At 49.1% G+C, this 22,508-nt stretch overlaps 8 protein-coding genes across 8 annotated transcripts; 4 read left to right on the top strand and 4 right to left on the bottom strand.

Moving 5' to 3' along the window:
- Nucleotides 1-614: 614 nt before the first annotated feature.
- On the top strand, nt 615-900 carry ATNIH1004_003756 (uncharacterized protein; the record flags this gene model as incomplete). The annotated part of the gene is made up of 2 exons (XM_033568429.1): nt 615-727; nt 774-900. 2 exons carry the CDS (start codon nt 615-617, stop codon nt 898-900), a joined length of 240 nt encoding a protein of 79 aa, XP_033430424.1.
- Nucleotides 901-3,544: 2,644 nt separating this feature from the next.
- CNDP2_2 (Metallopeptidase M20) lies at nt 3,545-5,242 on the top strand (the record flags this gene model as incomplete). The annotated part of the gene is made up of 5 exons (XM_033568428.1): nt 3,545-3,576; nt 3,638-3,675; nt 3,729-3,796; nt 3,855-5,011; nt 5,065-5,242. 5 exons carry the CDS (start codon nt 3,545-3,547, stop codon nt 5,240-5,242), a joined length of 1,473 nt encoding a protein of 490 aa, XP_033430423.1.
- Nucleotides 5,243-7,245: 2,003 nt separating this feature from the next.
- ATNIH1004_003754 (phosphatidylserine decarboxylase) lies at nt 7,246-8,769 on the top strand (the record flags this gene model as incomplete). Its single annotated transcript, XM_033568427.1, has 1 exon — nt 7,246-8,769. One exon carries the CDS (start codon nt 7,246-7,248, stop codon nt 8,767-8,769), a length of 1,524 nt encoding a protein of 507 aa, XP_033430422.1.
- Nucleotides 8,770-9,780: 1,011 nt separating this feature from the next.
- ATNIH1004_003753 (uncharacterized protein) lies at nt 9,781-10,599 on the bottom strand (the record flags this gene model as incomplete). Its single annotated transcript, XM_033568426.1, has 1 exon — nt 9,781-10,599. The coding sequence occupies one exon, from the start codon at nt 10,597-10,599 to the stop codon at nt 9,781-9,783; it is 819 nt and encodes a 272-aa protein (XP_033430421.1).
- A 1,107-nt stretch (nt 10,600-11,706) lies between these two features.
- Nucleotides 11,707-12,164, bottom strand: ATNIH1004_003752 (uncharacterized protein; the record flags this gene model as incomplete). The annotated part of the gene is made up of 2 exons (XM_033568425.1): nt 11,707-11,766; nt 11,823-12,164. The coding sequence occupies 2 exons, from the start codon at nt 12,162-12,164 to the stop codon at nt 11,707-11,709; spliced, it is 402 nt and encodes a 133-aa protein (XP_033430420.1).
- A 4,682-nt stretch (nt 12,165-16,846) lies between these two features.
- Nucleotides 16,847-19,789, bottom strand: ATNIH1004_003751 (non-ribosomal peptide synthetase; the record flags this gene model as incomplete). The annotated part of the gene is made up of 1 exon (XM_033568424.1): nt 16,847-19,789. The coding sequence occupies one exon, from the start codon at nt 19,787-19,789 to the stop codon at nt 16,847-16,849; it is 2,943 nt and encodes a 980-aa protein (XP_033430419.1).
- A 418-nt stretch (nt 19,790-20,207) lies between these two features.
- ATNIH1004_003750 (uncharacterized protein) lies at nt 20,208-21,440 on the top strand (the record flags this gene model as incomplete). The annotated part of the gene is made up of 3 exons (XM_033568423.1): nt 20,208-20,402; nt 20,467-20,981; nt 21,038-21,440. The coding sequence occupies 3 exons, from the start codon at nt 20,208-20,210 to the stop codon at nt 21,438-21,440; spliced, it is 1,113 nt and encodes a 370-aa protein (XP_033430418.1).
- A 69-nt stretch (nt 21,441-21,509) lies between these two features.
- Nucleotides 21,510-22,422, bottom strand: ATNIH1004_003749 (class I SAM-dependent methyltransferase; the record flags this gene model as incomplete). Its single annotated transcript, XM_033568422.1, has 2 exons — nt 21,510-22,238; nt 22,294-22,422. The coding sequence occupies 2 exons, from the start codon at nt 22,420-22,422 to the stop codon at nt 21,510-21,512; spliced, it is 858 nt and encodes a 285-aa protein (XP_033430417.1).
- Between the last annotated feature and the right edge of the window lie 86 nt (nt 22,423-22,508).

The raw sequence follows: 22,508 nt of genomic DNA, 5'->3' as shown, positions 1-22,508 counted from the left end.
AGAAACACGTAAACAAGGATCATGCACCCAGTATCACTATCGTGCCCGAATCTGAGGTCGATGGGATCTTGTACCATGCGAAAGCTATTTAAAAACTGTTAATATGGCAGCCTTGTCAAACACTGATTGAATTTTATGCCAGGTGGTGGCGGGTGGAGGGTGACCTATTCCCAAACGACAAGGCTTTGGTGGGAATAATATATCATGGGCCGATATATCGTCAATGACAGAAGACCAGAGTAGTAAACAGAAAACTGTTCCTACAGTCGCACGCCTACATCACAAGTCTCGTACAAGGTGATCGTTGGGCAGGGCTAGGGACCGTCACGCCCCAGCTCATCCAGTGAGCGAAGGGCACTGGAATATATTATAAGAAGTATGAAGCCATAGAAGACAAGGGAAATACAGAATAATCACACACATCTCTGCATGGATCTCTAAGTTTATTTAACACATGATTAGCACTGCACCAGCAGAATTTCTAAGCTACATGTGAGACTCGTCAAGAGGGCAACTCTGTAGATAATGTGCAATTTAGTAACTAGGGTATTCACATTCTTAAGAGTCAATGTGAGACATGGCACCCATCCCCTGCAACTCGCTCACTGGTCAGCATGCGTCACGAGGACGTGGCGGTGACATTCTCCACTGGACGAGAACGGCCTCATATGGTCCTAGAGATCAAACCTCTCAAGACCAAACGTTACAGAGGAAAGAAAAAGCTGAAGTGAGTGGCGATCAATCGCCCTACTATTGGTTCTGACAGAATCTAGCTCGACATTGGGAATCCCCGAGATTCCCAGTGAGCCATGCCGTTTGCTTTACACGAAGACACTCTTACTGGGCCTCCTGCTGTGCAAACTGGCTTTCCAACACGTTCACGTCAGTTCTGCAAGATAGCTATACGCATTACAAATACTCCAGATGCGGCTTCGCCTCAACTTCGGCCAGCGGAGCCAGACGCAAGGCTCTTCGATACCTCAGCTGGGGCCCTGAATTTGTGGTTAAAGCGGCTCGGTGAGCTGGCCAGGTTTGATCTCCCTATTACCTTTTATTGGTTCTGGCGAGGTGCCAGAGAAGCCATCAATAGCAGCAGTAAGAACCCTAACGTGTGTCTCCAGTCATCCAGTGTGCTTCTCCTAACGGGCCTGAGGTGAAATCAGTGAGGCGCAGCAGAATTTGCTTCTGCAACATGCATCAGGTTCTGTCTATCAGGACAGCTACTCTCCAAATTATTTCCCAGTGGACGTTAGCGCAATTTGGCGTGGTCGCTAACAGCAGAAAGACGACATCTGGATGGTGAGAGGGCAGAGCCAGTCAATCAACCTGCGGCGGTCAGTGGAACTCGATTCATCCCAAGAGAGGGAAGCAGAATTCCAGTCTGAAGTCCAATTGTGCAAAAATCTTTGGAACCGAGCCAAACTGCGAGTACAATTGCAATTTGGGTCGTTCGCCAACGGGACAGGTACGGAAATATATGAGAAAGCGCTTCGATGAAGAAACAAGTATCATACAGCTCATCAAGCCTCTCGATGTGCGATGAAAGAAAGTATCCGAGCTCGTTTAAACGAAGGGCAACCTGTCCAAGACGTATTGCGCCAGATCCATGGATTGCCCATGGAGTCAAAGCGACAATATACGAGAGATTCTATCCCTCCAGAACAGGGTCATGCGTTCTCGCTTCTACTTCGGTTTACTCCTTCCTCAGAACGAGAAGAAACGCAGTACAGGGCCGCTGTGGTTGACACGGTCTCACGCGTCGGACCAAGTCGCAAACGTCGGCTCCGCTCATTGACTCGCACCAGCCTGCTCCGATATAGATGAACACCGCTCTACGTGGGAAAAGCTATGCTGAATTAGCTCGGAGATGGTGTCTCTTTCCCTCCTTTTTGGTATCCGGGAGCAGCCATTTGGCCGAGATTCAAGCTTCGAGCGTCATGTCCGCCGGTACCATAACCGCCAGACACGGTGCCCTGATCTTGCTTGTGAGGAGGTCCTTACAGGTCATAGGGAGCTGCAATTTATGACACCAGTATCACTTTGCAGAGCATTCACACTCTATGTGCTGACGTGTCTATGCATGAATGCCAAAAAATATTTGATAATGCTTTGCAATATTGTTCGGAGTAGTAGTCCGTACATATGCACTTCAGTGCAGGTTTTAACATCACTTCTTTCCCTCCTCCGCCTTCAACAGCATGGATGACCGACCTTGCTTGACTTCTTTGGACTGTTGATCAAGAAAAACACATATCACATACAGAAAAAGCAAGTTCTTGCATCGATCACCCAATTCCCCGCTCGGTTGTCAACGTGTCGGGCCGCATCAGCTCCACATTCCAGAGTCGATCCTCCCCTGTTCCGGAGGTTCGGAATGGCATATCTAGCCTATCGGAAATCCCGATCTTCTAGTTTACTCACAACCCCACTACTTGGCGACACTGCCACAGTTCACAAAAATTTACCCCTCTTTTCTCCAGAACCATTCCTTGTTTTCATTATTCATCTCTACGAGCAGCTGTGGTCCATTGAGGCCACTAATTCTGACTAGATATTACGTTTCCTACGCTAGATGTTCAATTTACAGACGTATTTCATATAGTTTCACAATGTATGGCTACATTACGCTATTCATGGATGTGATGACCGAAACAGCGGTAAATTACAGTGCAAAATCATGATGAATCATCATTTTATGCATCCATAAAAGGAAAACACTTGGCAGAATTATGCAAATCAGGTTCCAGGTTCAGGTTCGAGGCCTAATTTTCATGTAAAAAGTACATGGCGCGCAGATTGCATCCGCAGTGATGACAGCTCAACCTCAGCTGAACCAACATGTGGATCGCGTCTACACTGACAGCCAATCTAATTTCTAACATCTGGCATTTTCAAAGGACAAAGACCGGGCACGTCTGTATTGAAGCTTTCCCATCCTCGTTTCCTCTATCCTACGTTTTAAACATGCAAAGCCAACGCAGCCCTTGCTTCCATCTCCTATGCACGGGCAAGGTGGTATTGATTCGAAAAGACCCACAATATTCATGACTCTTACGTGCAGTCAGCTCTTGGGGTTGAATGCGCCATACAAAAATAGAGAGGGAGTCTCCGCAGCAAGGAGCAAGCGAATAGCATGTGTGCAAATCAAAGCTGACGCGGGGACTCTATCAGGCGTGAATGACTTCTGTCGAGCAGTACATGGATCGGCCACTCATTCTAAACTCTAACTGAACAAGAGCGACACGCTGTAGTTGCATCCAGAATGCACAAGTTGACCGAAACAGAACCGGCATTTCGCACATGCTGCGATTTGCAAGTGGATTTAGTAATTAACAGAAGAATGATATCATGAGAAAGGCAAAACAAATGTATCTCCGACAGGCACAAAGTTCGAGATTGTACGCCGCAGGAGAAGGATAAGCCCCCAAGTATGTATATATATACCGTCAAATTCTCAAGGTCCTCGAGTTGGTCGCTACTCTAGTATTCTACATTGCTATCTATTCGGGCACTATAGGTTACTAGCCTTTTACCTTGGACAATTATGTCTGAAGACTTGAAGAAGTTTTATGATGAGTTTGTGGCCCAAGCTAATTCCAAATTAAATGTGCCTTGTTCACTAACATATGCGTGTCAGGGTCGATAAGCGAGCAGATGACGAGTTCATTAACAGGAGTAAGTGATTCTATTTGCGTGAAAATTGAACTCATATCTCATTTCTACTCTAGGACTGGGCACGGCTATCTCCTACAAGTCAGTTTCGAGTGAGGCTGAAAACCGCCCAAATGTAGTAGCAGTATGTATTTAATGTCTGAGCAGACTTGCAGTGCACGAAAAGCTGACATGTTTTCTAGATGGAAAAGTTCCTGGAGGAAGAGCTGGGCAAACTTGGTGCGGATGTAGAACCATTCTGCATGGGAAAGCAACAGAAAAAGAAGCCAACAGACCCAGACCTCGATCTGCCCCCGATTCTTGTTGCGTGGTACCCCCCGAAGAATAGTATTCATAATGGCAAGAAAACCCTTCTCATCTACGGTCACTATGATGTCCAGCCAGAGTTGACCGGTTGGTCGCCTGAACACCCGGCCTTTAAGCTGACCAAACAAGGCCCCAGTGGGGAGGAGCGGCTATATGGACGGGGCTCTACTGATGATAAGGGACCGGTTCTGGGATGGCTGAATGCTATCGAAGCCCACAAGAAGGCCGGAATTGAAATTCCTGTCAATCTCATCTTTTGCTTTGAAGGCATGGAAGAAAGCTCGTCAGAGGGATTCACTAAATTTCTTGACGAACATGGCAATGATATCTTCAAAAGCGTGGATGGAGGCGTTATTGCCGACAATTACTGGATTACCACCAAATACCCATGTCTGACCTATGGACTTCGAGGTATCAACTACTTCAGAGTCACCATCACGGGCGCCCCTAAGCAGCTCCATAGCGGCATCTACGGGGGTGCTATTGCCGAGCCCATGACAGACCTCTTTAGTCTTTTTTCGAAATTAGTTGATAACAAGGGGAAAATTCTGATACCCGGAATCAATGACCAGGTAGAAGAGCTCACCGTAGAAGAGGAGGAACTGTACAAAAACATTCGTTTCGAGTTGAAAGATTTCACCGACGCAATTGGCGACAGGAGAGTGCCACTCTACGAGAACCCAACTGACATTCTTATGCACCGATGGAGATATCCGTCGCTCTCGATCCACGGGATCAATGGCGCGGATTCAAGCGACGACCCAGGCACAGCAATCCCGAACAAGGTGACAGGCGCGTTCTCCATCAGAACCGTGCCAAGAATGGATGGTGACACAGTCAACAAGAAGGTGACAGAATATCTCCAAGAGGAATTCAAAAAGCTGGGCAGTAAATGTGAAATGAAAATAGGATTATCACCCGAAACCACTCCATACTGGTGGACGAAAATCGAGGACCCCAATTTCGAAGCTGCTGCCAAAGCCACCAAGGCTGTTTACAAAACTGATCCAGACTATACCCGAGAGGGTGGAAGGTGAGTTCCCTACTGAAAGATCAATTGAAACTACAGTTTACTGATGTTCAAAGTATCGGTGTTGCATTGTATCTCCAAAAGATTCTAGGAGAAAAGAGTCTTCTGTTGCTCCCCGTGGGTGCGTCGGATGACGGACCTCATGGGCCCAACGAGAAAATCGACAGAAGAAACTACATCGAGGGAACCAAGTTGTTTGGTGCCTACTGGCACTACTTCGCTGAAAAAGCTTAAGCGGTGTTTTGTGTCTGGATTTTGGGCTTGTAGTCTGGATGCCTTCCATAGGTATTTTGCACCAGATAGTAATAGAAATGACGAATTGAACTGATTGATTTTGGATACATGATACAATAACTTTCTATGACTACTCTGTTAAGCTATATTTGATTCAAGGATCTCATTCTTGCATGGAGACCATTGTTGTTTCGAAGCACTGCGATTTGTCTTGTTTATAGAGATACAATGTAGAGATTGTGACGACCAAGACAATTTGGTTGAGCGTTCCACTCTTCATCCTCACCGTGGGCCCCTCGAACACCATCATAGAAAGTCGTAAAAGTCTCTCCCAAATCGACAAGGATATGACAGCATACCCTCTATTTGGCGCTGCAAGTATTGCCCAATTCGCAGCCCGCATCAGAAATCGGAGAGTCGATGAGTTTCAGCTCATTCAGCTCAAGCCACGATGGTGAACATTCCACCGGACTTATCGTGGTGCATTAGATCAACAGTTCAGCTTCTCCAACTGCAAGTCCCGCCTTTCGAGTTGCCATTCCACTCTAAGGTCTGCTGGCGGGGTCACTCAGACACCGGACGATCAACAGTGTCACGCCAGCAGATCTCGCCCAGACCCTTATCGACCCTCATTTTTATAAAATTCCATAAAACTTTCACACTTTACCTGATCTGTGTGCATAAAACGATGATTCATCCAATACAGTACTGTTTGTCTTGTTTGATCACCTGCAGGTGAGGACAAGGTCTACACGCCGGCTCTTCACAGGTCCATTGATCTATCAGCGGGGAACATGCAGATCAATCGATACGCTGAGGATGTCGCTGGTCTGGAAACTGAAGCTGTAATTGCCAAGGCAGCTTTGCATTCAGTGGTGAAGCGGGGATATGCAAGCCTTCATCTCCATGGGAGAATTGGCGAGAAACTTGGAAAAATTTGTTCCAATACGGCTACATATTGACGTTCCCTTTGTTTCACCTCATTTTCTTCTCGATACCGTTTGTTGTTTCACCGTACTATAGTAATTGGGCATGTTGAAGCTGAAGCAGTGAATGTGGATCCAGGTGGCCTTAGCCAAAAAGAGAAATCGAGAAGCGAGGAAACCTCATCCTTTGGATCATCCTTGGTCAACCTTCTCCTCTCTTTCCTGATCTTCGCGTTTATTTCATTGTCTAGAACCAGTCGATCATTGTTTACTGTTAGTACCGGGGAACAGGCTGCTGATAACTTTCGAGAGTCAAGCTCCACACTACAGGTGTTCGAACTGCTACACTAAATGCATAACAATACATACACGCCCGCCAACAACTCCTCAATATTTCCTACTCCTCATGTTGTGAAAGACGTACGAAAATACAAGAAAATCCCTGCAAACAACCCTAATGTCTACCTTTCCTTTCTTGGTCGATTTTAAATTGTGGCTTCCGCGGGTTGAAAGTACTGCAGCTTCCCCGCCCAACTGCAATGCGTGTCTGCCTTAATGTGTTGCCGACGCCGCATTAGCATCGCAGAGAGCTAGTCACAATGGCAGTGTTAGACTTACCTGTTGCATCTATTACCGTCTGTGCAAGAAAGGAAAATGGCTCAATCCGAGGTCGTCGTCAGCAGCTGCATCATGACCCAACGACTATTACAGCCATGATATGCTAGCCTTTCGTGCGAGTCCATATGACCACTTCATCTATGGAGACAATGATCTAGATGCCAGTCACTCAGCGGATGAGGATGGTGTGATCGACATAACATGTTACCTTGATTCTCACCATCCATGGGCGAGACGCTTGGAGAATAGGATGATCATCCGGAAGAGATGATGCCGTAGTTGTGACGTGACCACAGGCCTGGAGACACTATTGATAGTCAATATTTTCTATAAAAGTCTACTCACTTCGGGGCTTGTTCTGTGACCCTGACTTAAACATTACATCCATCATCCAATTTCTTTCCCCGTGACATTTTTACTTCTCTTTATCCAGGAATTTTTTCCATGTATTTGCCCCTCATGACTGCGTCCAGAGGCTTCGACATCCATAAACCCATTACCTACAAGCCCAAGCATGCCATTATACAGGACCTGATTGATTTCATCAATCGGCGGACCCCGATTATAAATAATGAAAAAACGAAGAACGAAGAGGTTCCACTCAAGGTCGATAGATTAGCATTATTCAACTTGGCCATTGCAACCGCAATTGCTCAGGGCGAAAGAGAAATGGAGGCTGAGCACATCACGGATCTGGATGGCTATCTCAAATTTGCTGACGATCTCGTTGAGTGGACTCCTACAGTCAGCTCCCAAGGAGACGAAGTCCTGAGAAAGATCCTTGTGTTCTACTGGCCATTCAACCAGCAGGAACTCAGCGACCTTCAGACTCCAATCGCGCCAGAATTCACCGATACCGATTTGAGATGGCTTTCTTATTGGCTTGTTGCATATGCACGACGATTGGGGGAGTACATGTCCACACCAGAGTCAGTTGGAAATATTTGGAGTCTCTACACCAGTCACAAATATGGCCAAGGCCCTGGTGATGCTGACAAAGGCACCAAGTACGACAAGGGAGATCGCTACACGCAGTGGAAAACCCCCGAAGGAGGTTGGAAATCATTCAATCAATGGTTTTCACGAGAATGGGCCGATATCGACTACTCCCGCCCACTTGATGGAAAGGGTGATGACAAAGTCATTGTCCAGGGCGCTGATTCGGTATTTAACGGCCACTGGGACATTAACAATGGGATTGTTCATATCGATCCGGCCGATTTAGAATCTGCCGAGGTGTCTATCAAAATCAAGGGTATTAATTGGTCCATTAAAGACTTGGTCCGAGCCATCGATGGGGATACAACATTTGACAACGGGAGCTTCACGCATGCCTTCCTTGGGCCGAGCGATTACCACCGTCAGCACACCCCTGTGGAGGGAAAAGTGGTCCTAGCAAAGAATATCCAAGAACAAGTTTACCTTCAAGTCGTCCAGTCCACAACCGAGGATGGCAAAACCACCATCTCCCCCGAGCGGGATATTGTGATCAGTCCCGAGGAACTACAGAGACGATTCGTCAACAGTACGAATCTTGAGAAGAAAACCAATTCCAAGAGCCAAGAGGATCTTCTCGCACTCTACAGGTCGAATAATAATCTTGAAAAAAATCAGTCTGAGCAACCTAGTGCCAACGGTCCGAAACCTAACGTTGGTATCACTGCACCCGACCGCGCTGGTTACCAATGGTGCCAAACTCGTGGCCTCGTTGTGATTGACACTAGCTATGATAGCCAGGGCAATAAAAAATCCGTGGACCATGGCCTGGTTGCGGTTTTGCCCATTGGAATGGCCCAGGTATCTTCGGTCGTCCTCACTGTGACAGAAGGACAATGTTTGGAGAAAGGACAAAATATTTCGTACTTCCAATTCGGCGGCTCTGATATCGTGACTGTCTTCCAGAAACGACCTACCTACCGGGATGATCTCGAAGCTGGCAAGACCAAGTTGCACATCAGAGAAAAGTTGGCCGAGTGGAAGTAATGAGCGACATGCAATGGTGTGGGATTGGTTCTCCGAACGAAGCAACCTCTGGAGGTACTTGACAAGATCATGCTTTGTAGTCTATCGTCCTACGAAATTACCCTTTAGCCCATTGCCTGCGTGCAATGCTTCATTGTTAGCCATGAAATGCAACTGATCTTTTCTTGCCCACTGTTCCGCTAGTGTTCCTCTAGGAGATATGTCTAGATCGGTTATTGAAATATATACGTAAGCAAAGGCCAAGAGGCGATTAAAAAGATGAGGCGCTGAAAGCAAACGAAGACGTTGCAATATCGATGAATCCATACCCCAAAAGCCCTTAAAAACTGACCTAATGAGATAGCTGTTCATCACTTGACCGGGTTTGGTCTTTTCTTTTCTTTTCTTTTTTTTTTGCCTGTCATTTTATATCATTTATTCTGTTTATATTTTTGTCACAAGAATGGGTACTAAGGTCTGCTAGAGAATGGACGTTCTCCTCATCAAGTGGAGTTCATATCGGTGTGTATCGCCGGGAAAATTTACGAAGTGGTAGGCTATTCAGATATATTATTGTATATAAGCTACATCTAGTAGACTGTTACGGCTGACCAGTAAATCTAGAAGCAGGGAATAATTTGTTCAGCACAGAAAATACGTAACTTTAAAAGGATGGAGAAATGACGAAGCGCATTCTTCCTTTTTTGAACTGCATGCCACAAGAGATGTTGTATACAGTCCTGCGATGCCCGTCAGGGGGGAGGTTTAAAGGAACGACTGTTGAAGGAGTGTATTTGAGGTAGATGAAGAATAAAAGAACAAACAGAAACCAGGCGGCTTAACATAGCAAAAGTAGCGGAATACTCCACCCAACAAGAGAATCATACAAAAGGTTCCAAAAGAATGACTCTACTAGGGGAACATTGTCGAACGAAAATCCGAAACGGGACTCAAGAAGTAAAGAAATAGTTCAGCAGAAAGTGGGATCATCTGGCGTCGGCCGTTCACCAGTCTAGACGGATGCAGATATCTTCACGAACAAGTCAAGTGATTGAAAGGATCCAGTAGTGGCGTCGGCTTATCCTTGTAATCAAGCAGATAAGAGGCAGCCACATTGGTATCATTACAGTTGATCTGATTACCCGAGTTCCAAAATATCTTGTGAATCCATTCAGTTGATTGTCCCCAGGCGTATATTTCTTGCATGAACTTGATCGACTTGTCCCAGGGAATCGTCTTCGGACAACGTGGTGTAGATTGACCCGGTGCAATCTCGGTAATCCACAAAGGCTTATCGTTGTACTTCTCGCGGAAAGCGTTTATTTCGGCTTTGGCTTCCTCGACGGTCGGTCGATAGATATGGACGTTGTGTGCAGCGAAGAAGTCTCGGCACTGGCATTCGTTGTAGAAATCAGTAAGCCAGGTGCTCATTTGGTGGGCCGGCACTGGTGCGATGAATTTTGTATGGTTTCCAGGTGACTTCAACAATGGTTTAATAAGATCAGCGGCATCTTTGGGATGCAATATCACTTTGCCCGTCTTGTAATCATTGTCGGGCTCGTTGAATGTGAGCAAGTAGTCCGGTGGATTTGGGCCATTAACCGCCGCGATGGCCTTATCAACAGCGTCCTTGTCGTTGCCCAACATTGGGATTTGCTTAGGCTGAGTTCCAAAAGCGAACGTGAGCCAATTAGAAGCGCCAGGCATCTGAGAGAATTGAGATAGTTTGTAATGCGAGTTAAAGACAACGTTCACAAGTCCATCCGAGCAGTGTGCCGTTACCCCTGGGATGGTCAAGATGCCGTGTATTGCCATAGGCAGGACTAGCGACATTTGGGGAGCGAAACGCATCTTGAAAATATTTCAACAGTGGTATTTAATAGGCACTGATTTCTTAAATATTCCAAATGAATGAGTGGTAACCAAGAGTCTTGTTTAAAGGATAATGCAGGCTGTATTTATACTAAATCCAACGGAAGTCCGGGCCATTTAAGGCCAGCTAAGCTGAGCATAACTCCGACCCGCGCAGCAGACAAGTAACCAACCATAACTCGTGGTTAGTCGGTGTGTTATGTATCTTACCGTATAAGCCATGTTCGTCGGATCGGAGATAATAAGATCGAAGCAATATGCGGACAATGAGGATGCGTAGATACACTATGTCGAGGCTAGATGCTGGTTTCAAAGCGTCGAGTATTTATTTTTGGTTATCAATGTTTGTTTTTAAGGACACTCTAGCTTTGGACCTAGCGAAAAATCTACAATTCTGTGTGCAACTCCCTCCAGCCAGCTGCGGAAGCCCGAGCACAATTGTTTACTCCCCTGGTTGCGCTTGAAGAGGATGCTAGACGATTCAGCCTTCGGCCAATTAGCAGTGAACAAGGTCTCGAGAACTAAGAGCGCATCGTCGTCGAAAACCATGTTCGTGATATATTGCTGAGCTATGCAAAATCGATGTTGCGCGAGATAAGTTCGGACTTGGAGATAGAATCTGGTTCGACAATCACACAAACTCTAGGAAAAATTAGTTCTGAGGTTTAAGTGACAACAGTCAGAACTGAAGACATGGTGCCATCAACAAAGGTCGAAGCGCCGGAATAAATTCGCAAAGGCGAGATACAACTCGCACAATGCCAGACTACCAATGAACAGGTTAATTTTCGAGGCTGTTGTGAGCAATAACACCCACGTACTCAACTCCTAGACAGCTTCGCGGGCCTTTAGGAAATGGCACAATGTATCTATCAAGCGCTTTGGCTTGACCCCTCAACCATCGATCGGGATTATATTCGTATGCGTTGGAAAAGGTGTGTTCATGTTACATCGCGAATAAAGTTCCCATGCTCACAATTGTCTGTCAATTATTAGCGATGAATCAGACTTTCATAAGCTTAGGTACCAGCTTACTCCACTGTGAATATGCATTCCCCCGATAATAGCCCCTTGTGGGGGAACTACTCACGGAGTTTCTAATATGGTCGTAGGAGCCATTCGAAGAGCCTCCTTGATGACGGCGGTCTGTGTGCCTTCTTTCAATGTTCATAATCTTATTTAGCTTTCAAGGAATGCCATACCAAGTAAGGAAGCCTTTCCAAGTCGGCCGCTCTAGGTCGTTGCTCAAAGTCTGGCCATGCATTCAGAAGCTTCTCTTTGAGTTTTGTATAAATATCTGGTTTGCACAGGACTTGATATGTGCCAAGTGCAAGTGTTGCAGCTGTTGTATCCGTTCGCACAATGACCATTGATACGGCTGCCTCCAAGAGACTTGCATGGGAAGGGATGGAAGTATCAAGCTCCTCTAGGCTAATCAATGCATGATAGACAATAAGGTGCAAATACTGATTCAGCAGATCAAGATTCACATTTATCCCAATGATCTTATCAGAGAGCATCTGTGCAGTGGAATCAGTGTTCATCTTTCCCCCCTTTGATAAGCCTACCTTCCGCAGTCGTGCAAAAGCTCTACCTTTAGGAAACAGAGTCAACCCCAACCACTCTAGAATACATAAAATTATTTGATGAGCTAGTGCAAAGTGTTTAAACACCATGAACCAGGCAACAGGTGATTCTATTGCCTCAAGAATTGGACTAGCAAATCCTTCATACTCAAAGTATGATGCAGACCGTCCAAAGCAAATCCCTGTGATAGTCTCAAGTGCTAAGGGTCGGTATAGGACAATCTCTTGTTGCCCTGAAAATGTACTCCAGTGTCTTGGAAGGGTTCACCATTTGCTATTCGCATTATTTCAAATCAGCATGCCGCAACAGGATAATCAGCCGGACAACTTACAGGTTCTGAGACTTTGGTCTCGTCGCTCTGGACTGGTTGGCACATCAAGACTTGTACGATCTTCACGCCTGTGCGTAGTGGACTTCCCATTTTCGATATCTTCCAAACATGGGTACTGGCTGTGAGATGGTCTGTATGTACCCTGCAGTGGCAGGCTCAGGCGGTGTTTCACGACTGTTGAACAGGGGCTTTGATGAAGATGAATGCAGCACATATAAACTCTCGGGTCCCCTCTGGTCCCCTTAAGGCATCATGTCTCAGTGACTCGAACGTCAAGCCTACAGAAAGACTTCCTTCCTTCTCTGTAGCTATATTTGTATCCGTATTATCCAGAGCCGAACCGACGTTAACATTTACAGTAGTTAACCCGGGTTGTGCACTGCCTGAAGGTAGCGGATCATCCTGAGACCACAGTAAGTGGTTTCTAGGGTAAGTAGTAATTTGTAAGTTGTATGTTAGGTAGAGATGATGTCTGAGGCTGAGCGCTCTCGGTTTGTTTAGTACTGTGACAGGTAAGTGACAACAGCTTTTGCTGATGGGAAAAAGGGGTTTGTGGTGCACGAAAACGAATCCGGGACATACTTTAGTCCTCCCTGGGCGACTGAAGAATTGTATCTCACAATGAATCAATTGAATCAAATTTAGCACTTGGGAACAGCCTACGATGGGTTGTATAGGGTATTAGTGGGGTTTGGAAGCAGTGCAAGGGGGGATGGTGAACAAGGGGAAAGGCTGCATATCGCTGCAGCCTACCTCTCTCTACCTGTTGGGAGATGCCCGTTTTATACTCTTTGGACGCTGTGAAACCCGCAGCTACATCCCGTAAGCCTTTTCAGTAAAACGAGACGGAGCACATATTCCGGAGGGCTGGATGCTTGCCACTCACTGTCAGAAAGAAATCCAACTGATTGGTTGTAGTATACCACGACGCAATACGATACGGTCATAGACACAGATTCCGTCCGGGATGACTGGTAATCACCCACTCTTTAGAAAAGGGTTGAATTCTCTAACCAGAAAGATTGCCACGAGCCCGGAGCAACATTGCATAATATTGTAAAGGGTTCCCCCTATATCTACCTGGAAGGAAAAAGGAGGGTGAACTGTATCCCCGATTAGACGCCTCGTCGGGGTTAGGGAAACATTCAGACTCCTAGTTTTCGTTGTGATCCCTCAAATCTCCGCGAGGGGGCCGGCTCATCAGCAACCGTCAGCCTTGCAAACATCTCAGAAGCGGGACTCCGACTACGGCGTAGTTAGCGAGGGGACCTTCGCGAGTGAAGGAAACGCTGGAATGGGCAAGATTACAGTTAAGCGGAGCCAATAAGACCTCACAGATTTGCTGGAAGGCCAAATGGTAACAACGATCGAAATACTGGTGGCTGTGAAGGTGGATGGATGCCGGGCCGTATTAAGACCTCCCCGAATCGTTCTAGAAGGCAACGCGGAGCTTTCGTGAAATGTTGGTTTCACCGACGGGGTCTCCATAGGCCCACCAAGTCGTGGGCGGAAGAAGGCGAAGAAATGGCGGTAAAGCGGCCAGGGTCGACTCACTTCGAAGAGGCAACAGCTATTTTCCCAATATGGAAGTCAAGCTAGCCCGAGTCAGTCGGAACCTTTCCGTAGAGAACCATAGCAGACCCGATGGGGCAGGACTCGGCCCAAACAGGCAGGACAGCCATAAAAGCGGCACCGGTGCACCAGAGTCGATTTTAAACTACTGTGCAAGAGCTGCGCCTTTTGTGGGCGTCCGGTGCCACCTTTGCGGTCGTCCTGCACCAGACTTTTACTCTATATTTGCCTTCCCAACTCTCGGATGACAGCAGCGGTTGACGCAGTCTCACATGTTGGGACGACTGTGAATATCCCCTTCGAATACTGCATTCCAACCAGTCTACCTTGACATGGATGAACAATACCCTATATAAACGACGACACATCAGATTAAACACAAGGCAGTACATCTTTTGATTCCTGTCTGGTATACGAGAACAGCTGTGTACCGAGATTCTAGCTTTGAACAGCATGTTCGCCGGCGCCACGACAAACAAACGCGATGTCCCGATCTAGCTTGCCAAAACGTCTTGGTTGGTCATGTTAATCACTAATCACATGAAATTCTTTCATGAAGCTTATATGCACCTGAATTTCGAACTAAATGTACATTAATGTCCAAGGGAGTGAAAACAATTAAATGTGGAAGGACAGAAAAGAAACCGAGAGTCGGTGTTATAGCCAGGCTCAAGATCTTAACTTTCCACTGGACCAAAAGACCACTATATAAGATCCGATATTCCTGAGCACCTTATATAGTAGCGCACTGTAATGTTAGGTGACGCACCCACACCTAACAGTCGGACTAATGCTTACTACTATTTTTAAATCCATACAGACTTTCCTTTCTATCCAGTAAAGTAACAAAAAAAGTTAAAGAGGAGAAGTAATAGAAATGAGGGTCCTGTTGCCTAGTCGAATATTAAAGCAGCCCAAAGGCTTGATCCGGGAAACTTCGAAGTCAACACAGCTCCTTAGCTAATTACTAGTGGAGTTGAAGTACGTCAAAGAATATGGCTATACGTGGCCAGGATCATCTGACTAAGGAGGGATCAAAAGGCACTCAACAAGCGAAAGAACATGATAATAAGGACAACCATCATCGTCATTAATATAATGAAGAAAAGCCTAAAACCAGCCCAAAATTATTCATTTATGGCCTTCCCACAAACAGTGTCTTCTGTCCAATTTAGTAAGTACTATCCGAACATGTCGTGAGGCTCAGGGCAATTCCGCGATTTTGTATGTTGTAGATTCATCTGCGAAAAAGCTCTCAGCTGCAGCAGAATTAGCAACAGGGTTTTGCAGACGACGAGCGAAGGGAGCGGGGAGAGGAGCAAATTCAGCCCGTAGAAGTCTAAATGGCTGCTATCAAATAAATAGAAGGCAATAACCTTGCACTGAGTACGCAAAATCTCTCTATGCTAGAAGCTGATATTGGTCCCCCTAAAATCATATATACTGTGCATATTCCCTGACAACATAAGTCTCGGTAACTCTATATCTCACTGCGAAATAAATATATAATCGTGGGGCGGATTTAAGAGCAACATGACCATTTCTCTGCGACTTCATCCCTGAACTCCAGTCGGTCGAAGAAAACAAATATTCCCGTTGCTGAGAGGGCGGAAACGGCAACAAGTATACTAGAGTATGCGTTTCAGTAACGGACGTTTCCAAGCAGAGAAACTATTTAGACATACCACATAGCAATCTGGTACCTCCATAGCGCTAACAACTTTTCGCAAGAGCTCACATAGGCCCCATTCTTTGCATATGAACCGGAAATTAGTAAATACATCGATAGCGAACCATACGGCACGTGGTTGCGGTCCGGCCAGAACTGCTCATTCTGACACGAATTCAGGGGTCGTGGCAGATACTTGGATTCAACGTAAATCGGCAAAATAAACGCGGCTGTGATTAGGAATTTGACAACCGCGACAACAAACCACCAGGGACGTTTGGTTCGCCAGTACCAGTGGTGAGGGACCCATGTGAAGAGCAACCATCCGAGAGCCAGGCATACCTTTACCACGAAATCATTAGTGTACAAAAGTCCATAAGAAACAGGGTATGACAACGAGGAGGGGGGGCCTGGAGAACGAGTGAGACAGAAATACATACAGGTATAAACGGCGTGTTCGTCCCAGCTCGGATCCAGGGATTGTATGGAGGTTGAAGAATACGCGGTGCGCTATAGATCATTGTTCGAAACTCACCCAACAAACCTGCTAGAATAGCCAAGGGAGCAATATAGAGGCAGAACCAGGCATTAAGAAATTCCAAATACAAGAATGCCTTGAGGAATTGGCTTTTCTTGGCGCTCTGAGGGTAGTCCATTTTCTCTACGGCGGCATTCATCCGATTCTGCAGCCCAGAAGGTACCGCCAGGAGAAAGAAGATGTTGCTGAAACTTAATACTCTGCATGCTTATGCAGGTTGCCAAGGTTAAGTGCCTTAACTTGGTAATTGATCATCAGGGTAAGGCTGTGCTGCCTGCCAAGCCAAGTATGCTCGTATTCAACCTACCAAGATGCCTTGTAAATGGGATATTTATACGGAAATGGGCCAGTCACGGGCCGTACTTGTTCAACCTGGTTCGTGTTTATATATCTCTTGCCGCTCCTTACAATGAGTAAATACGATAAGCCTAAAAATCTTGAGCCCGCCGCAATAGGCAAGAGAGAGTGAGCTTTGGGTAACAACATGCCATTATATTGAATTCTATTTCCTAACCCTAACTGCCTCTGTCTACAGCCCCCTCTCCTCCAACACTCTTCTCAGCATCCTCTGTACGCCATTCACATACTTCTCCCCAAGCATCTCTGCATGTTTCCCCTCACAATAATGAAACACCACATCGCCAGATACCAAGCCCTTCCACTCCCCCAAATACCGATCGACCCACTCCCTCTTCGAATCCGTGATACTCGACAGTGGATCCACAACAAAAATATCCATCTTACTGACCTTCCCCGCGGGATGATAATCCCTCGCAATGCGTGAAAACCCGGCAGTGACGTTCGTGACATGAGCCAACTCGTCCCTATCCAGCTGCAGCACCGCCCGTCTCGTCGCGTCCGCATGCTGCAGAATGACATCCATCGCTGTGTCGGGCGCCACCGTCGCCAGCTGAGGCTGTAGGACCCGCGACAGCGACTCGGGAATCAGTTCGTAGAAGTACGCCAGCATGACTAGTGCCTCTGTCCATGTTAGATTGCCTACAAGCGCCCCGATATCTGGTGGGCCGTCCAGAGCTCCGAGGAATCGGACCTCGTCGCCGTTGGATTCGAGCCGTTTGGCAATCTCGAAGGCAATGCTGCTCCCGAGCGAGTAGCCTGCTAGCGCGTATGGGCCCGTCGGCTGTGTGCGTTTCATCGCGGCGTGGTAGGTTGCCGCCATGGAGGATGCGCTGGGGAAAAGCGCCTCGCCGCGCTGGACACCCCGCGAGCGGAAGGCGTAGATCGGGCGGTCGTGGAAGGCGCGCGCCAATGCTGTGAAGATAAGCACGTTGCCGGAGGCGGGATGGACGAGCCAGAGCGGTGGACGGTTGCCGTTTCGTTGTAGGGGCACGACGGGGTCGTAGGAGGGAGAGGGAGAGGGAGAGGTATGACTAGGGGCAGAGTCGACTCGGCGGGCTACGCCGGCGACGGTCGGGTCGGCGAGGAGATCCGGCACAGTAAATCGGGTCTGGAGGGTGTGCTGCAGCTGCTGGGTCAGGGCGTAGAAGTCGAGTGAGGACAGGCCCAGATGGAACAGGTTGGAGGTGGTGCTGACCTGGGCCGGGTCGGCGGCAAGATGGGCGCACACAAGGGCAAGGACGGTGTGTTCGGTGGCCGACGAGGGCCCATGACGATGGGCCTTGCGGTAGGCCTGTAGCTGGGCCTCATGGAAGCTGCGGTCCTCATCGAACAGGCCGGTCTCGAAGGCGCGGCGGAAGTGAGCACGCGACAGTTTCCCCAGCGAGGTCTTGTCGAAACGGGGGAGTGGAAGAGGCAGCACAGCAGCTGGTTTGACGTGCACAACAAGGCTGGCGATGCGCTCGATGGCGTCGGTGGTGTGGGCGCGCGCGGCAGCGTCGTCCGGGGCGAAGGACGGCAGATAGACCACACAGTAGGACTCGGTGTGTGCGCCGGTCGGTCGGTAGGGGAAGACGATGGTATAGCTGCGGGTGAGGCCGGGGATGCTGGCCTGTTCCAGACTGTGCTCGACCTCGACCGAGGAGATGGTGAGTCCATTCACGAGTAGCGTGTCTTTGACGCGGCCGGTGATGAATAGCCGGCCGTGTTCGTCCTGACAGGCCATGTCCCCTGTAATAAACCATCCATCGGACGTGAAGGCTGCAGCTGTCGCCTCTGGATCGCGATAGTAGCGGTTGAAGATGATAGGCCCGGTCAGCTGCAGCATCCCCGACTCGTTTACGTCCACTTCCTCGGGGTTCTCGCTGTCGTCGCGCACAATTCGCATGAGCGCTCCAGGGATGGGTCTCCCACAGCTCAGAAACTCGCCGGACCCAGTTTGGATGTCTTCTACGGAACCATCGCTCAGGTCCCAGGCCATGCCTGCGCAGGACTCCGTCAGCCCGTAGCCCGCTCGGATAAAAGGCTGTGCGCCGTAAGGCTGTAGGGCTTGCGTCAGCTCCAGAGCCATCTGGCGGACGGTTGGCTCGCCACCTGAGAAGACGCATCGCAGGCAAGATAAGTCCCAGGTCGGGGGTTCAGGCGTTGGGTCGCCGTCGGGCGGATGACACACGCGCTCACACAGGCGGGACAAAAAGAAGTTCGGGGCGAAGCTGAGCGACACGCGATGGCGGTCGACCAGGTCGAGGAAGCGTCGTGGTTCGGCCAGGACCTCGTCGGTAGCGATGTGGACCTGCTCCGCCTTCAGCAATAAGGCCTGGAGATGCATCTCCACCAGGTTCACCACGTGGTCCAGCGCGATCCAGCTCAGGAAGACGTCGCCGGGTGTGGCACCACAGTGGGCTGCCTTGCCCGCCGCCGCGGCCAGCATCTGGGGCTGGCGCAGGCACACGGCTTTGGAAAAGCCGGTACTGCCGGACGTGAGCATCAATGCTCCGAGGTCATCGTCGCGCTGATTGCGGATGAACGGAGAGGAGGAAGACGGCGACGACGACAAGGGGCCACAAGAGTGGAGATGCTGATCGACACGATACAGCCGCGGGGGATCAACGCCCGCAAAGGCACAGGCCATACGGTCGTTCGTGAGAATAACGGGACCATTCAGCAGATGGAGGATATGCTGGGCCTGAGCGACACGCTGATCGGTCTGAACCGCCAATTTGGGCAGGATACAGGGCAGATAACCGGCGACGGTGACAGCCCAGAACCAGAAGATATTCTCGGCATGTGAGTCGAAGTGCAAGAGGACAACGGTGTCGCGACGCAGGTCCGGCACCGTCGACTGCAACCAGACGGAGTCCGTCCGGGCCTGGTCGAGCAGCGCCTGGTAGGTGCAGCGACGTCCGTAAATTTCCGATGCCCCTGGAGACCCCGAAGAGTCGTAGAAGATAATGCCAGCGGGGGAGGCAGCAGCTCGTTGCAGGGCATCTAGCAAACTGGCTGCGGGGGCAGTGGACAGGGAGGAGATTTGGTCGACGTCCTTCTGGGGGGTCCAGGCGAGATGCGCCCCTTGCAGGGATTGGGGTTGACTAGGAAGAGACGGATTGGCCAACATTCTGAAGTGTGGTAATGTATGTACTTTTATCCGGGTCGAAAGCTGGGCACAATTGATACATATAAGTTGACCGACGGCCGGAATCATGGAGATCTTTTTTTAACTTCTCATTCTTCTGCTATTTTTTCTCTCTCTCCGGCCAGCACCGAAGAGTGGGGGGCAATGCTGACTACCAGAAGAAAGGCTTATCCGGTGACAAGCTCTAACGATCGGGATTCCAGGGAGGGGAAATGTGCATTTCTTTTGTTTAGCTGCAGATGCGGATCAGCGTCTGTGCATGGGGGCGACCCTACCTCGTAATCGTGTATTATTATTTATATAATAATACTGCTACTATTACTAGTCCTATTAATATTATTATTTAATACTCCATGCCCCGCTTAGGGTTGACTGCTGAAGCTGAAGCTGCCCATCCGCAATGTCGTCCTCGATGTCCCCCACCCCTGGGACTGCCTCTCATGCAGATTGGTCGCAGTCCCTACAGCCGCTGGTTCTTGGATTGAGCATTACCATGCTCGTTCTGGGGAATTTAGGCGTGGTGCTGCGTTGCTGGGCTCAGTGGCGCTTCCAAAAGCGCCCTATGCCCGAGGACTACTGGCTGATGATGGCCCTAGTATGTCACTAATCGCCCAGACATCAACCCACACATCATCGTGACTGATAATATTGATTGACAGCTCTTCGCCAATATCGTATCTATAGCGACCATAGTGGCCGTGCATTATGGCCTCGGACTGCATCTCTTTCGCGTCGAAGCGGAGGACCCCTCGCTGCACAGTCTGAAATGGATCTTTCTCTGTGTCTGGCTCACTGCCTCGTTCAATGGCCCGTCGATGCTGGGCACTAAAGTGGCCCTGCTGCTCTACTATCGCCGTCTGTTCATCGTGCAACAACTGGGTATGCGCATCTTCTGGTGGGCTAACCTGGCATATGTCATCCTCTGGGCCATCGGATCCACCTTGTCCTATATTCTCTCTTGTGTGCCCGCCAGCTACTACTGGGAAAGATTCAATCCGGACTCGACCATGAAGGGCACCTGTCATAACAGCACCACGGCCGACGCGGTGCCGCTGATCCTCGATCTGGTGTCGGATATTGCCATCATGATCCTCCCGATCGCTACGATCGCTACACTGCAGATGCCTCTTGCCCGGAAGGCGGGACTAATGATCGTTTTCTCCGTGGGGTTTATGTATGTCCCTTATATATATGTGTATATATCCATGTGTGTGTATATTAACGAGAAAGTGCCGTCGCCTCCGCCATCGCCCGCGTCGTCGTCCTCTACCTCGCCACCGACCTCCACTCCGACTTCACCTACGCCGCGAGCCCGTTTGAACTCCTAGACGTCGTGCAGCTGAACGTGGCGATCGTCTGCGCCACAGCGGTGCCCATTGTATCGCGCGTGCGACTCGCCTTCCGTGAGTCCCGGAAGAAGCACAGTCGGTCAATCTCGGACGCATACGTCTACGCCCGGTCGCCCACGGGAGGCCGTCCCTCGACGATGATGCGACGGCCGGAGCCGTCCAGCAGCACAGAACAACTGCGGACAGGACAATTAAGCACGAGTTGTGCGTCAGAAGAGCAAGGAGGGATGCCGTTGGTGCCGATGAATGGGATTCTGGTCAGGATGGATGTGGATGTACAATAGCAATATTTAGGTATATGCTATCTATATGAGTAATAATTCCGCAGCGTCTGTATTCATTAATGAAAATATCTATTCCACCCGCGTAGCACACCACCAGACCACTCGCGCATTCGCATCGGAAAAGGACAGGTCCTTGGTGGACGTGGTTGTCTCGCCGACCTCCAACTGCGCCTCGACCTCCCACTTGGTCTGTGTCCTGGCCGCCACGTCGAACCACAATCCCTTCAGACTCTGCACGTTATGTCGATAGTGCTCTTTCTCCATGAGTCCCGTCAGCGTATACATGCCTGCAAAGAGGCTGCCCATCTGACGCCCGCAGACAACCACCCCCTTCCGGTCGCGACACATCCTGACCAGCCTCACCGTCGCGTCTACCTGGCCCTCGTAGTCCCAGAAATGCAGCAATGACCCGGCCCAGACGATGTCGATTTTTCCGGTCAATGTTTTGACCAGCTCGCTGGCCACATACTGGTTTTCCTCGAGGCCTAGATCCCCCGCCACCAGGGTGGCATGTAGTCTGCCCTGGTCACGGAACAGTTGGTATCCAAGATCGAAGAACCCGGGCTCCAGATCGAAGCCATATAGTTGGGAGCCTGGGATGCCTGCGTGCGCGAGACTGCGGATCTCCTGGCCGATGCAGCAGCCTGCGTCGAGGAAGCCGGCGGTCGGGTCGGATTGCAGGTGTTTCAGGATGCGAGGGTAGAAGGCGAGGTGCGAGAGGTTGAAGTTCAGGAATCGCATCTGCCCGATGCACGGGTAGGGGAAGATTTGGAAGGCTTTGTCGCGCTGGGATTTGTACTATGATGTTATTATAGTACTAGGTTTGGGTATATGAGATGTTGGGATCGATTACCAGCGCCAGGACATGAGGAAGGACCTCGTCAGCGGAAAGCCCACTGTAGGTTTGTAGTAGAAGTTGGGCTTCTGGGTTGATGCTCTGGACGCCTTCTTGGTACCATCCGGGACGGCTGTCGGTCGCCATGATGAGCAAGTAATGAGAGGTGAGTTTTTCGAGTATTTCAGGTTATACAGAACTATTAATTACATCTCCCTCTCCTAGTTAGTTCT

Source organism: Aspergillus tanneri (genome assembly GCF_003426965.1).
Source record: "Aspergillus tanneri strain NIH1004 chromosome Unknown AapTan_1_pilon_pilon_pilon, whole genome shotgun sequence".
Taxonomy (NCBI): Eukaryota; Fungi; Ascomycota; class Eurotiomycetes; order Eurotiales; family Aspergillaceae; genus Aspergillus; species Aspergillus tanneri.
Note: the sequence above shows the minus strand (reverse complement) of the source record. Positions and strands in the feature narration are given on the sequence as shown.